General features: G+C 43.3%; 1 protein-coding gene across 3 annotated transcripts in view; it reads right to left on the minus strand.

Annotated features, from left to right (window-relative positions):
* Positions 1–4,147: 4,147 nt before the first annotated feature.
* The window catches only part of ADGRF1 (adhesion G protein-coupled receptor F1), a 46,261-nt gene continuing 35,852 nt past the window's right edge, over positions 4,148–14,556 (minus strand). For all 3 annotated transcript variants that reach the window (XM_084753300.1, XM_084753299.1, XM_084753301.1), the window contains exons 12-15: positions 13,293–13,334; positions 11,443–11,502; positions 6,603–6,669; positions 4,148–4,592 (exon numbers count right to left, since the gene is read on the minus strand). In XM_084753300.1, the coding sequence (XP_084609426.1) occupies positions 4,519–4,592; positions 6,603–6,669; positions 11,443–11,502; positions 13,293–13,334 (243 nt within the window). In that variant the 3' untranslated portion in view covers positions 4,148–4,518. The remainder of the gene's footprint in view (positions 4,593–6,602; positions 6,670–11,442; positions 11,503–13,292; positions 13,335–14,556) is intronic.

The raw sequence follows: 14,556 nt of genomic DNA on the forward strand, positions 1-14,556 counted from the left end.
GTTCAGCGAGGGTAAGTACAGTTCCGCTCCGCAGACAACTTGCAAAAGACCACACCATCCATGGTGAGCCAAAGCTCAAAGGTCTAGGAGTTTTTACTGAAGTAGGCCTTGGGCTGAGAAACTCTCTGCGGGGGTGGGGGGGGTGGGGGGGGGTGGGAGTGGGGGGGGGGGTAGAGCGGCCATCTCTCAGCCTCTTCGTTTGCTCTGGAAATAACAGAGAAAAACATTTGACTCCTCCTCGTATCTCTTCACGAATCCAGAGGAGTTGGCACAGAGCTGTGCAAAGTCAAAGCAACCTCTAATTTTTTTTAAATTAAATTTTTATTAATCAAAAATAATTGTTGTTTTGTTTAGCATTATACAAAAATGGGTTCCCCCTACTCCATGCTCCCCACCCCTCGCTGGTTTCCTTTCTCCGCCAAATAGCCCCTCTTCTGCTTTTATGCTGCAGTTGTGTGGTATTATTATATTTTAGGGTGGTCGAGAAGAGGACACACACAAAGAGGGGTAGGGGAGGGTCATTCCTTTCAGACAATAAACCACAGGAGGAGCCCAAAGACAATGGTTTTGGGGGCCCACAGACAAAGAATGTCTCTAAGGGCAAGTGTGGGCTGGAGGGGGCTGTACTGTGAGGAAGCAGATCCCGTTACTCTGTGGCCCATTCCGCATAAATGAGTGATGAGTCACTAAGGCATTGGTGGAAGAGTGGGACCACAGTCAGGCTGCTTCCAATGCCAGATGTCCACTGGAGGTCTAGGCCCTGCGAGAAACCCTCTCTGCTTGGGTCTGAAGGATCTGGGTTACTCACACTCCTGTGTGCATGTGTAGTGGAGTTGATGGAATTTGTCTCTGGCCTTGACATGTTTTTTAAAATACCATATTCTTTGAGAGTTTCATACAATACATTTTGATCACATTCACTCCTCACTCCTCCTCACAACTCCTCCCAGATCGACCTCCTCCTCCTCCTCCTCCTCCCTACCCCCACCAATTCATTTCCTCCGTGTCTCTGTCTCTGTCTCTCCTCTCTCTGTTTGCCTGTCTCCTCCCTCTCCCTCTCCCTCTCCCTCTCCCTCTCCCTCTCCCTCTCCCTCTCCCTCTCCCTCTCCCTCTCTCTCTCTCTCTCTCTCTCTCTCTTTCTCTCAGAAGATACTATCTCACAACAGATAGTGTCCTGGTCCTCTGGTGCTTACTATCTTTCTGCCCCTCTTCTGCAATGTTCCCTGACCTTGGGTGCAGGTTTGTGTTGCAAATGCATTGATCGGTGCTGGGGACCCAAGAGTCTCTTGTCCTCAGCATTTCCACCAATGGTGTGTTTATATGATGCTCTCTGCTGCCTGGGGGTGGGTGAAAGGCTTCTTTTACAGGGATGAGAGCTAGTCTGTCCACAAAAGTATAAACATTTAGAATGAGCTTAGAAAGCACACTGGTTTAGGAAAGTAGCTTTTCTTTGACTGTTTATACCTGAGAGCAGAATGCAAAAAGCTGACTGGGTGTCATGTGCCCGGGTGGAACTTGATAAATCTTTGTCCTCTGCTGGCATGAGATGGATAAATGATCCTGGCACCAGTTCGAAGCGGTTCTCTTTGGTCTTTTCTCTCCTCCTGATAGAATTAGACATTCAGAGATGTTTGTTTGGAAAGCGTGAGCCTTGCTTCTCTATTAGTGTTCACTCGGCCCTTTCTTTTCAGGATGATAATAGTACTTGCTTTAGGTGTTTCTGGTACCTCTTGGTCTCTTTCCCCACCTATTCGCATAATCTACTCCCAAGACAGTGGGAGGGGACAGTTGTCTGGCACCTTGGCTTAGAGCACAACCTGGGACTTTCATTGTCCTTTCTTTCATCCTTTCTTTTTAAAAAAGTCATTAATTATATATTAATTTATTGTGTGTGCATGCACATATGTGCACTGTGTGCATGTGTGTGTGTGTGTGTGTGTGTGTGTGTGTGTGTGTGTGTACATGAGCCACGGTCAATGTGGACTCAAGAGAACAAACAGCCCATGTCAGTTCTCTTTTTCCAGTATTTGGGTCCTGGGGATCGAACTCAGATCCTTACGCTTGCGGGTAGGTGTTTTTAGCCACTGAGCTTTCGGAACAGCCCATGATTGACTCTTAAATTGACTTAGAACCAACTGCATTGTTTTGTCCCGAACCTACGCCATCTTTTTGCCTTTTTTAAAAAAACCTTATTGATAATAAATTCTATGCATTAATTACATGTGATGTGCAATGTGTTTTGATTGATAGGTGCATTGCCAAAGCCATCATTACAGTCAAGACACTGAATGTATATTTCTCCTTCCAGGAGGATTTATATGCTTCTCCCTTATTTTATATCCTGCACTATGAACTCCTAAGATAATCTACTGAAGTGGAAGTTACTGGCTTCTTTGAAGACTCACATGTCACATGGTCACATGGTGTTTTGCTGAGAACTGCTTTGGAAGAGGGCATGTGATGCTTTTCTGGACGATGTCTTGTGAGAGGGCATGTGATGTTTTGCTGGGAGCAGACACGTGAGAGGGTGCGTGATGGTGGGAAGGAATATAAAAAGAAGCACGGACAGTGGGATGCTTTTGGCATTTCTACGCCGTTCAACACTTCGCTAGTCTTTGCTGGTCTTCCCTAGTTTTTGCTGGTCTTCGCTGGCCTTCACTTTGCAGGGAGAGATGTTCTAGAGAACTTCTCCTGGTGCTCTCCGGCTGATTCTGGCCACTTCCAGGGACTCATGACAATTTGGCAGAGCCTCGCTGTTTCTGCTCCATCGTGCCACCACTGCAAATTCCTGTTGCTGTTTGGAGTTTGCTATTGGAGTAGATGGCTGGTATCCTGACAATGCAGAATGGAATTGGCCCAATGAACTACATCTAAACAGACCCACAACCCCTCTTTCTTGTTAACATTCTTTCTCCCCTTTCTATTGGGTTAGATGTGATGTTGAAGTGTGTAAGAACCCTAAATAAAGTAGGTTGTGAAAAATCTAGCCTACAGGGGGCGCCCAGCAGTGGATTGGGCATAATGGGTATACCTCTGCTCCTAATGCACTAGAGGAATCAACAGGGTTGGTAATGTTGTTTAAGGAGGTTAGCAAAATAACAGCTCCTGCAACTGGGTGGTCTCCTGCCTTGCTCCTGGAGTGGGGTTTCTGGTTTTGCTTTGTAGTCTTCATATGTACCATACTGAAAAAGACTGGAGGGGAAGCTGAAAACTCAGGAGGGTCGCTCAGTTCTCTTGTGTTAGCAAGGACTGCTGAGTTGTCTATGCACTTAACAAAGTTTGCGGATGGAGGTTGATGTACTTGGAAATCAAAAAGAGCCAGCAGGTGGAGAATGATAGGGTTCAGGCTTGGTGTCTGAGACTGGAAATTTACCACAGGATGAAAGAGGTAAGTAAACTAGGCTGGAAGGCAGCCGGCCACCCTGCCCTGCTCCAGGCACTTTTGCTGCCAGGTGCTCAGGGCACCTCCATGAGGCAAGAGGCAGGTAGTGCAGGAGGCTGTACAGGGGCAACTGGTCAGTACTGAGCCAAGAGAACCTCCAGAGGAGTTCCTAGGGCTACACAGGCAACATCAGCACTCCCAGTCTTTGTGCATCATGTGCCTGGTAGCAATGGTGGTCATGCTTATAACGAGTTGACATGGCGTCCAGTAGATGTGTGAGATCTAAAACATGTTAAAGAGGTTATTGCATTGTATGGCTTGCAGTCTCCATTCATTAAAGAAATGTTAAATAGCAGAGCTATGCAGCATAGAGTTGTTTTTCCAAGACTGGAAGGGATTGCTGCCAGCTGTGCTAGAACCTGGTCAACAATTACAACCTGCTTTCCTTTATCGTGGACCATCTTGCTTGTGTCAGGTTCAGGATAAATAGAATTATGCAGTGCCCCTGGGGTGGGGAGTGGATTGTTTGCACAGACATTCTACTAGATGTATGGTATTATCTTATGGTGTTTAAGTTTCCCTCATGGCCGGAGATATTGACAGGAGCTTTTTTGGTTTTTTTGTTTTTGTTTTTGTTTTTGTTTTTGTTTTTGTCATTGACTTGTCTTCCTGGATGAACAATGTATGATATTTCTTAACTCACTTTGTAATTAATATAATTTCCGTTTGATTTACCATAAAGGAAACAGGATTGAACCACTGAAGTCACCTATTTTGTTGGGTTTTTAAAAATATTTATTTGCTTTATTGCATGTACGAGTATTTAATCTGCATGTGTGTCTATGCACCATGTGTGTGTTGTGCTCACAGAAGTCAGAAGAGGGCAGCAGTACCCACGGGACAGGTGGTTGTAAGCCACCATGTGGGTGCTGGGTACTGAGCCCCGGTCCTCTGTAAGAACACTGAGTGCTCTAAACCACTGAGCTGTCTCTCCAGCCCCAAAGTAACCAGTTTTATCCTCAGACTCCTAAGTCACAAAATCTCATCTGATTTTGTGCATGTCTTTGCTCTCATGTGGCTCTGAATAACATGGTGCTCAAAGGAAAAAAAATTGCCTTTGATTATGACTCATGGCTTCATTCCGTTGATAAAAATTGGGTTAATGTGATGTCACTGGATGAATCTCCAGTATGAGAAAGCGCATACATACCTGAAAGGAGAAAAGAAGATGAGGTAAGTCATTGCGGCCGTTCTTGGATCTAGTATAAAACGAAATGACAGAAGCATATGGAATATCTTAAAACTGGGGCATAGTTATAGGGTGATATTTAAGAACACTACAGAACATTCTTGATTGGTTGAGGGGGACAGCTCTTCACAGACACCATGAAAGCTTGCATTGGTCAGTCATCCACCACTGGAGATAAGAAATAATATGTTTTTCAGTGACTGCTGGGAAATAAGATAACATAGATTTCAACTCAATGCATGGTTTGCAGGATAGCGCCCTGGAAGTTGGTTGTCTTTTCCTCCGACTGATGGGGAACACATATCTGGAAAGGTGGAGTTCAAAGCACTGTCTGGTCGGAGGCAGTGAAAACAGGAAGCAAGGGAATGGGCTAGGCACATTTGCCAGCAGTTGAGCCGTGTTTGCAATTTAAGCATTCTTTTTTTTTTTTTTAACTTTTTATCATTTTGAGAAATTTATTTTTGCAAGCAGTATATTTTGAGAAAATCCTCCCCATTCCCACCCTCCACTTTGTCCCTATCCTCCAATTTGCCCTACCAATTTCACATGCTCTGTAATAAAACCCACTGAGGTCATTGGGTACTCTCTGTATAGGACCATCTACTGGACATGTCTAACATGGTAACCTGAATGAGAATGTCCCCATAGGCTCTGGCATTTAAACACTCCATCTCTAGTTGGTGGTGTTTGGGCACGATTAGGTGTGGCCTTATTGGAGGAATTGTGTCACTGGGCTTTGAGACTCTTGCCATTTATGGCGCTCTCTCTCTCTCTCTCTCTCTCTCTCTCTCTCTCTCTCTCTCTCTCTCTCTCTCTCTCTCTCTCTCTCTCCTTCCTGACTGTGGTTCAAGATGTGGGCCTACAGGCTCTCAGCATCCAGTTCCACCACCCACTGTCCCTTCTCTACCATCATGGACTCTTTGGAACCACGAGTGCAAATTAACTTTCTCCTGTAAGTCTCCTTGCTCACAATATTTTGTCATGAAAATAGAAAAGTAACAAATAGGGGTAGCCTCTCAGGGACCACAGCTCTGAGAATAACTGATTCTCCATTCAGCCATTATTTGGTAATAGCTCTTCAGCCAGGGATGTGGTGTCATAAAGCCTTTCCCTGTCCATGTTGGAACTTTGGCCATATTGAGTTTGTGCAGGTCTTATGTATGCAGTCACAGATACTCTGCATTTATGTGTGCAATAACCCCACCATGTCCAGCAAATAGTATTTTGTGATTGGTCTGTACTATGTCAGGTTCTTACAATCACTCTGCCCATCATCTGCCATGATGATCCCTGAGCTTTGAGAGGAGGAAGATATTGATTTCTCAATTAGAACTGAGCTCACTTCAGCTATAATCTAAATAGTTTTGATTAGAATCTAAAATGGATTTAATGATGATGTCATAACTCGATGCAAAACAGGAGGGCTATTAAGTATAACTACAACTTACCTTGTAGCACAATATATCTCTTCTACTTCTTTCTCTAAGTACTGTGACCCCATGATGTTTAAATTCCCAGTAGTCATCAATATATGAATGCAGGAGGGAACACTAGTTTCTCAACCTCCTGAGGTGTCATGCCTCAGGTTAGCTTAGAAAATAATAGATGTTCATCATTGGACATCAACACATCATCCCATGCCCTCTGTTCAGCAGCTGGTGTAAAAGGAATGACTCTCCAGTACGGATTTAGCTGGGGCTGCTCTAACCATACTCATCAACCCCAGGACCTTAATCGTCAATGCTACATGTGTGTGTGTGTGTGTGTGTGTGTGTGTGTGTGTGTGTGTGTGTGTGTGTACCTATGAACAACAAATGCCCAGTACTGCTTTATCAGCCCTGAGCACAATCCCAAGGAACTCAGATGCATGGCCAGCTGCCACTGTCATCTTTTAATAATTACTATTGGCTTTCTTCATATTCATAATCTTTCTTTTTGCCTTTTACATTCTTTGGCTGTATTGGAACTCACCTCTGTGCTGTAGTATGTTGAAAGGCCTAAAGCCTTTAGGCTTGGTAACTGTATCTGAGGAGTTTTGCTGTATAAAAGAACAAAAAAATTAGTTTATGTTAGGTTGCTAGTTGGAAATCAACAGATTTGAAAGTCTTTAAGGCTTGGTTCCTCCTTTATAATTAGTTTAGGATCCCACATCCTGTATTCCTGTTAGTGCAGTAATTTAAAGAATCACAATCAAGAAAAAAAAGCATTACTATTACTAGTTTTAAATTTATTCCTGTTGTTGTTGTTGCTATTATTATTATTATTATTATTATTATTATTATTATTATTAGACAGGGTTTCTCTATGTCTAGCTTTGGTTGTCTTGGAACTCACTCTGGCCTCAATCTCACAGAGATTCATCTGTCCCTGCCTCCCAAGTGCTGGAGTTCAAGATGTGTTCCACCACGGCTCAGCCCAAAATTGTATATATGTAAAAAGATAGGTACAGATAAAAGCAAGGAGAAGGTGGAGGTACCTTTATTCTGGCTCATCAAGGGAGGGTATTTCCCCTTAGAAAAACACAGGTAATTTATATAGACTTTAAATTCTTCTGACTCCTTTAAAATCTATCCTAGTGCATGATTTTGGTGTTTGGTGGTGTTGGTTTGGTTTGGCTTGATTTTTGAGTCAGGATCTCATTGCAGCTCTGGCTAGCCTGGAACTCATAGAAATCCTCCTGCCTCTACCTCCTGAGTGCTGGGATGAGATTAAAGGTGTGCAGTGCCGCATCCAGCTGCTGCGTCATCAAAGAGTGGGAACTGAGTTGTGTCTCTGACTGTGGGTGAAAGCATGGTCTTATGGAAAACCATAATATCAGTTGGACTTGCCAGGCACTTCATAATCTCTCTTCTTAACTATTATAATCCTTGGGTTAAAAAAAAAAAAGGCCCAGCTGGAAAGCTGTCTGTCCCAGCAACTTTATGTAACAGTATAAAGCCTGCGTAAGCTTGTGGACTGGCACAATGGTCCCTTTGGCTGTGTATACCCTTCACCCTCAAATGGTCAAGCCCTACATAGTGGCCTCTCTGGCCATTCGTACCCCCCCCCCCATGAAAGCATTTTCTTCAACAACGGTCTCTCTGTCTACTGTCCACTGTCACCGTACAAGAGCATGGTCCTCCACAGTGACCTCTCTCCACTCTCATGCTTGAAGGTGCCTTGTATTGTCCCTTAATAAAGCCTGCCTGGCTCCACTGTTTCATCTCAGGACTCTCGATGCCACCATCAACCTTTCAGTCCATGTTGATAATCTACAATTCTCTTTTAGGAATATAGAATAGGTACTCATTTATTCCTTCATCTGCTTCTTTAGAGTCTGACTGAGTTTGTTTCCAAATGAATTTGGTGTTTCTGTATCTTTACAACTTCCCGCAGCCAACTGGAAAATGGCTTTGAAGGAAACACCATCCCCTCTTTATGTTCATGTGTTTACTCCCTTGGTTTGATCAGTTCTGGGAATAAGCAGCTGCAAGTTGGTATGAAGATTATGAAGATTATTAACAACAGAACTGAACACGCAGCAGAAGAGATGGCTGCAGCACTTGATAGGACTCATTGATCTCCTAGGGTTCTGTTCCAGCACCTACAAGGTGGCTCACAAGGATCTGTAACTCCAGTTCCAGGGGATCCATTGCCCACTTGCAGCCTTTGTGAAAATCAGGCATGCGCACAGTGTATATATGTACATGTAAGCAAAATACTCATACACACGCAACAAAAAATAAATAACTATTTTTTTTTAATTAAAACTGAAGCCCGGTGTGGTGGCACACACCTTTAGCCCCAGCACTTGGGAAGCAGAGGAAAACAGGTCTATGTGAGGTTGAGGCTAACGTGGCCTATAAAACAAGTTCCAGGAGAGCCAAATAAATAAACAAACAAATAGACAGGCAGACAGATAAATACGTAAAAACATAGTCATTAAGTTAAAATAAAATGTTTCAAACAAAGAACAAGCAATTATTAGGAAATGATAATTTTAAGATACTTGATATTCTTTTATACTTGCTAGTGTTTATTCAGTCACTCATATTGAGAGCTTTTCTTTGCTAGACACTGTAACAAATGAACGGAAATATAAGCCACACTAGCCCCTTTTTCTGCAAATTGCCTTTCCCTGATATTTTAATCACAGAAATAGGGAGTGAAACTAGGACAATCATTTAACCAGACAACCAAAAAGAAAAAAAGATCTAATTTTTACCACCTGACTTGAATTAAAATGGGGAGAGGCCATGGATACAGAGGAAACAGGCCCTTGGTGACCATTGCTGCTCAGTGGCCACCTTCACATCTGAAGAACACTAGCATGACATCTCAGGAACAGGGAGGAATCCTGCCAGGCGTTAGAACCTTTGCTTCTGTTTTATTTAACTTTAGGATGTTTTTCTGTCTTTGGTTCTCAATAAGACTTCCTGCTCTGAAGGGCAGGGAGTGCCCTGTCTCGTTTTATTCACTGATGTGAATCCTTTTCTCTAACTTCCTCCTTTTCCTGAGACTACACAATAACATCAGTTTCACACCTTCTGGTCCCAAGGGTTTGAGCTCGAGACATAAGATTAACAGAATGTAAGAACTTCTTTGAGCCACGATGAAACTTTCCTAAGTCCTACAGCCACTGGGGAAAGAGTCAAAGTATGTTGACCAAGATGGCCTACTTACATTCATAGCATCATTGTCTACTATGAAATGAAGACCAAGGAAGCCCCGTGATCATTTTCTCATTGATTGTGCTTTATTTTATTTTTATTTTTTGTGTATATGTGTGGGTGTGCCCCATATATGTGGATACCCACAAAAACCAAAAGAGTGTGTCAGATCACTTGGGATAGAGTTACAGATGGTTATGGGGTGCCTAAAGTGAGTGCCGGGACTGAGCTCAGGACCTCAGGAAGAACAGCATGTGCTCTTAACCGCTGAGCCACCTCCCCAGCCCACTATTTTGTTTTTATTGTTTGTTTTTTGTTGTTGTTGTTTTCATTTTTTTATCACCCCAAATACAGCAAACTCCTTATGTTTCAAGAGCTCTCCTTGAAATCCTGATCTTCATGCCTGTACCTCTCTAAATACTGGGATTATAATTGTTATCTTAGCTACTGTTCTATTTCTGTGAAAAAGCGCTATGTCCAAGGCAATTCTTACAAAGGAAAGCATGTAACTGGAGGCTTGCTTATAGCTTCAGACGGTTAGTCCATTATCGTTACGGCAGGAGGCATGGAAGCAGCCGGGCAAGCATGATGTTGGAGAAATATCTGAGAGCTCTATCCTGATCCACAGACAAAGATGAGACACACACACATACACACACACACACACACACACACACACACACACACACACACACACCCCACACAGAGAGAGAGAGAGAGAGAGAGAGAGAGAGAGAGAGAGAGAGACAGAGACAGAGACACAGAGACAGAGAGAGAGAGACAGAGAGACAGAGAGACAGAGAGAGACAGAGAGACAGAGAGACAGAGAGAGAGAGACAGAGAGAGAGAGAGAGAGGGAGAAGTAGACAGACTGGACCTGCATGAGTGCCTCCTTCAACAAGGCCACACCTCCCAATCCTTCTAATCCTTTCAAACAGTTCCACTCCCTAGTGACTAAGCATTCAAATATATGAGCCTATTAAGGTCCTTCTTATTCAAGCCACCACCACAGTTGTATACCCCCATACTTTATTTGAAAAGCCTACTGTTTCTTATTTTTTTAAAAAAAATCTCTGACCACTCACATAAGTTTGTATACAGTTAAGAGGGTTGCCTTTTTCTTCAATGTACAAACTTGTACTTTAGCACTCTTTCTGAAATGGACTCCATGTCTCGTTGAAAGGCAAAACCCTAAGCTAACACTGAAAGTGGAAAACACCTAGGTGAGTGTTGTGCTGTAGCACACTGTCCTCATGGGCACTTTTGTATAAAGAATGAAACAGAAACCCACCCCCACCCTATGCCAACCCCATCCTGTCTATGCCAACTCCACAGGTTCTAGAATGCAGAGCTAAGTGCTGAGACGATCAGAGACTGAAATAAATCATTTTTGTCCAAAGCCATCCACGCAAAACAAACAAGGCAGTAAGGCGGGGGCGGGAATAAGCAGACATGGGAAGAGAGAGGAGCCCCACCCCTGTCTGCTGAGAATTAGGAATAAGATTATGAATGATGTTTACAGGCAAAGCAAGTTACCACTTCACTGTGCCTTATGTGCACTTGGGATTCCTTTAAAATTGTTAGCCTCTGTTTTTCATCTCACCTATATAGTACACCTCAAAAAACCACCTTACATCTTGTTTGCTAAAACAAAACTATAAGCTGCCCCACTGTGTGCCATTGTCCTCTTCTACCCCCAACCCCTCCCCACCCGATTCCCCTACCCCCACCCCCACGGTTCTAAATGTCAATGCTTAAACCTGCATTAACACGTTTTCTTACTAAACGCTGATCTTGCTTCATTCTGACTCACCCTGAGATTCTTTTCTGCATCCTACATCAAGAATACCAGCTTAATACAAAGCAGAAGCTGTCTCTGAGCACCCTGGCCTGCTACCAGTGGCAGGGAGCAGCCTACAGCTGCGTCTCCAGCAGGCCTGACACATCACACACATCTTGCGGGTTTCAAGCCTTCCTATGCGGCTGCCCAGGCCCTCCTTACTCTGCAGCTCTTTGTTTAGACATCAACCCTAGCCAGGCACCATACCAAGTGGTGATGATGGGCAAACAAGGGCCTTCCATAAATGGGCTTGCCGCGGATGACATAAAGGGAAAAAATACAAAACTGGTGCTTCAATGCCTTGGAGTTGAAGGTCCGTTACCTTTGATGTTTGCTTCCATGAGCTTAGCGGAGTCAACTTGTTGGACAGAAGTTGCCGCAGCTGTCAGGGACATCCAAAAAAAAAAAAAAAGTGGTGAAGAGAGAGGAATGATTGAGCATCAGCCTTCCAAGAAAAAACTTACTTAGCGACATCACTTCTAAGCAACACTTCCAGACCATTAGCATAAATATCTAACAGACTGTTCTCTCTTCCTAGAAGAGAAACTAGAATTGAACATGAAACAACAGTAGCAAATGTAGTAATGCGTGAGCATCTGGCGAAAACTGCTGAGAGCAGTTGATTGGTGGAGGGAAGAGTTTCCTGACGATGTATCTGGTAGGAACATGGCGACTGTAAGAAAATTGTCTGTAAATGGGTGGTAATATATGGCAAATGAGTTAACAAAAAATATTTTCTATTTTTAATACATATTTGTTTTATTTTATTTTTATGTATGTGAGTGGTTTTGCCTGCATGTATGTCTATACACCATGTGTGTGCCTGGTGCCGATACAGGCCAAAAGAAGCATTTGGTCCCCTGGAATGGTAGTTACAAATCATTGTATATTACCATGTAGGTTCTAGGAACCAAACCTAGTCCTCTACAAAAAGCAACTCTAGCCCCAGTAATAAAATCTTTTTGCCTTCTTGCTAAAACATCAATCATTGCCTTTATCTTGACATAATCACTTGCTGCTTAGGAGGAAAAACGGAACATGATTCTTTGCAACTTTTTTCCCATTTATCTTTCACTAAAACTAATAGTCTTGGTTGCAGTTATTTTACCAGTATGGCCTAACAATGTTTATTGTTAGTATTTTCTAACCCACTAGCAATCAATCAAGACACAGACACCTGTTATATTTTAAAATAGCCTTGGTTAACCTGGGACAGGGTAGATATTAATCCCCTAAACTACTTCCCATAGTGGGGCAGGTGTGGGATACCTGTAACAATCTCATGCCATTTGCTTCTAATAATTTCTATCAAGCTACCTCCCATCCATAGTCCCAAATACTTGCTAATTATCATCATCTGGGCCATGTGCTTCTCCTCCACCTAACCCCTGGCCCAGCATTCTTCTCCTCCCCTTTCCTCCAATCTCTCTTGCTCCCAAGATTCTCTCTGTCTCCCCAAGCTCTGGAACCTTAGCCACGCCTACCCCATTTGCCCTGCCCAGCTGTGATGGCCTTCTATTGGTCAAACCAGATAGACTCTTAAGCAAAGTACAGGTGGGGCACAGAGACAGAAAACAGTAATTAGCGTCAAAATATACCAGACCAACCTCCAACAAGTCTTTCATTTAGGAATGTTCTTTAATGTGAGAAACTATTTAGCATTTAATAGCTTGGAAATGTGAAAATTGTATCCTTTCTGCATATTTTAAATAAATGGGCAAAAGAATTCAAGGTACAAAATAGAATGCATTCCCCAGGAAAGCAAACTGGAGAGAGATTTTGCTTGCTTGCTTGCTTGCTTTTGAGATAGAGCCTCAGAGTGTTCTAGTTGGTTTGGGACGCTCTGTGTAATCCTCCTGCCTCAGCCTTCTGAGTACCAGGATTCTAGATATGCGCCACCACACCAGGCTTACAAAGATTAAATGCAAAAAAATTCTTTCTCTCCCACCCCCCTTTTTTTCTCTCTGTGATGTACACTTTGCTTATGATTGCATCTACATGATTCATCAGCAGGAGTGGCTTAGCTGACTTCTGAAGGACTCTGTCTTTTGTAAACTTGTAACATTTTGTTACCTAAGTACCCTTTGTGTTTATTATCAAAAGCCTTGAAACTGAAGGGGAACTTTTTATGCCTGCCCTAGGGAATTAAAGAAGAAGTGAATATACACATACCTTATTATCCAAGAGAATTCCAAAACAGAAGATGAAAAACCCCTTTAACAAGAACCAAAAGCAGAGTGAATTGTATATATTGCATTGTGTTTTCTTTTCCAGACAAGAGATCACCTATACACTATGTGATGCAATTCTACCATGCTGTTATGACACTTGATGTTCTCATGTTGATCTCTCCCCCTCCCCCCCCCCCTTTTGGAGATAAGGCCTTGTTCCATAAGCCAGTTTAGCCTGAGCCTTGTTAAACAGGTCAGGCTGGCCTCAAGCTGGCGATTCTCCTACCTCTACCCCAAATGCTGAGGTAAAAGGCATGCACTATGTGCTCAACTTGAACTTGTTTTCTTGTCTGGCCTCCTGCTGGACTATAGGCTTCTAGAAGACCTGCCTGGCACATCACAAAGTACTAACAGCTTGTTTTTCATGAATATGCTAATGAGCAAATGAGTGAATGAATGAAGTTGTAAACTCATGTGGAACTTTATCAGCTGCTGCTTTGTCGTGCAAAGCCCCACATAGCTCCCAATGGCTATGATATCTTAGCCTTTCTTTAGACCACGTATGTAATAAGCATCTATCGTGTCCCTATGATGACAGAGGTACTGAGGTTCAGCATCCAATGGCCAGGAAGAGGAAGGGGGCCTGCATGAGTAGCCTTCTCTTCAAATATGCCTCCTGGAAAATCCTTTCTGTCTTCCTTCCAGTCAGAGAACCTTTCATTCATACTTGTCAAACGCCGCACTGCTCACAAGCCTGCCCTCCCTAGAGCTCTCAGGACTTGTCTCCATTGGGTGCATGCTCTCTGTGCCTATATCTATATCACTGCCTGCACGGTCACTGCTGTGTGGACTGGTGCAATGCCTTTAGGGAGTTCTAAGCATTTACTGAGTATAGGGTGCCTGTGCCAGGTGCTACATTGTCTCTCGTAATCCTCAAACATGCTCCATATGTACTACCGTGGTCCCCGCTCACCAGCTGAGAGAACTGAGGCAAGGAGAGACTAAACACACACTTGGTACTTGAGGGCAAACACACTTGGCCTCAGAACCCAAAGGTGAGACTACCGGTTCCATGACTCGTTGACCTAGGTGCTCTGGCCTTGCCTGAAATAAAACCATGATTGAGGACTATCTTCCAGATACATCAAAACCTAAGGATTCTTTTCCATCTATCTGAACACTTTCTGGCTATGGGATGTAAAAGCCATCCTGGATGCTAAGGATCAATGAGCTTTGGTGTGTAAAGACTAGATTGTAAGTCTTTA

Source organism: Acomys minous (genome assembly GCF_964271855.1).
Source record: "Acomys minous genome assembly, chromosome: 13".
In the NCBI taxonomy this organism is placed as follows: Eukaryota; Metazoa; Chordata; class Mammalia; order Rodentia; family Muridae; genus Acomys; species Acomys minous.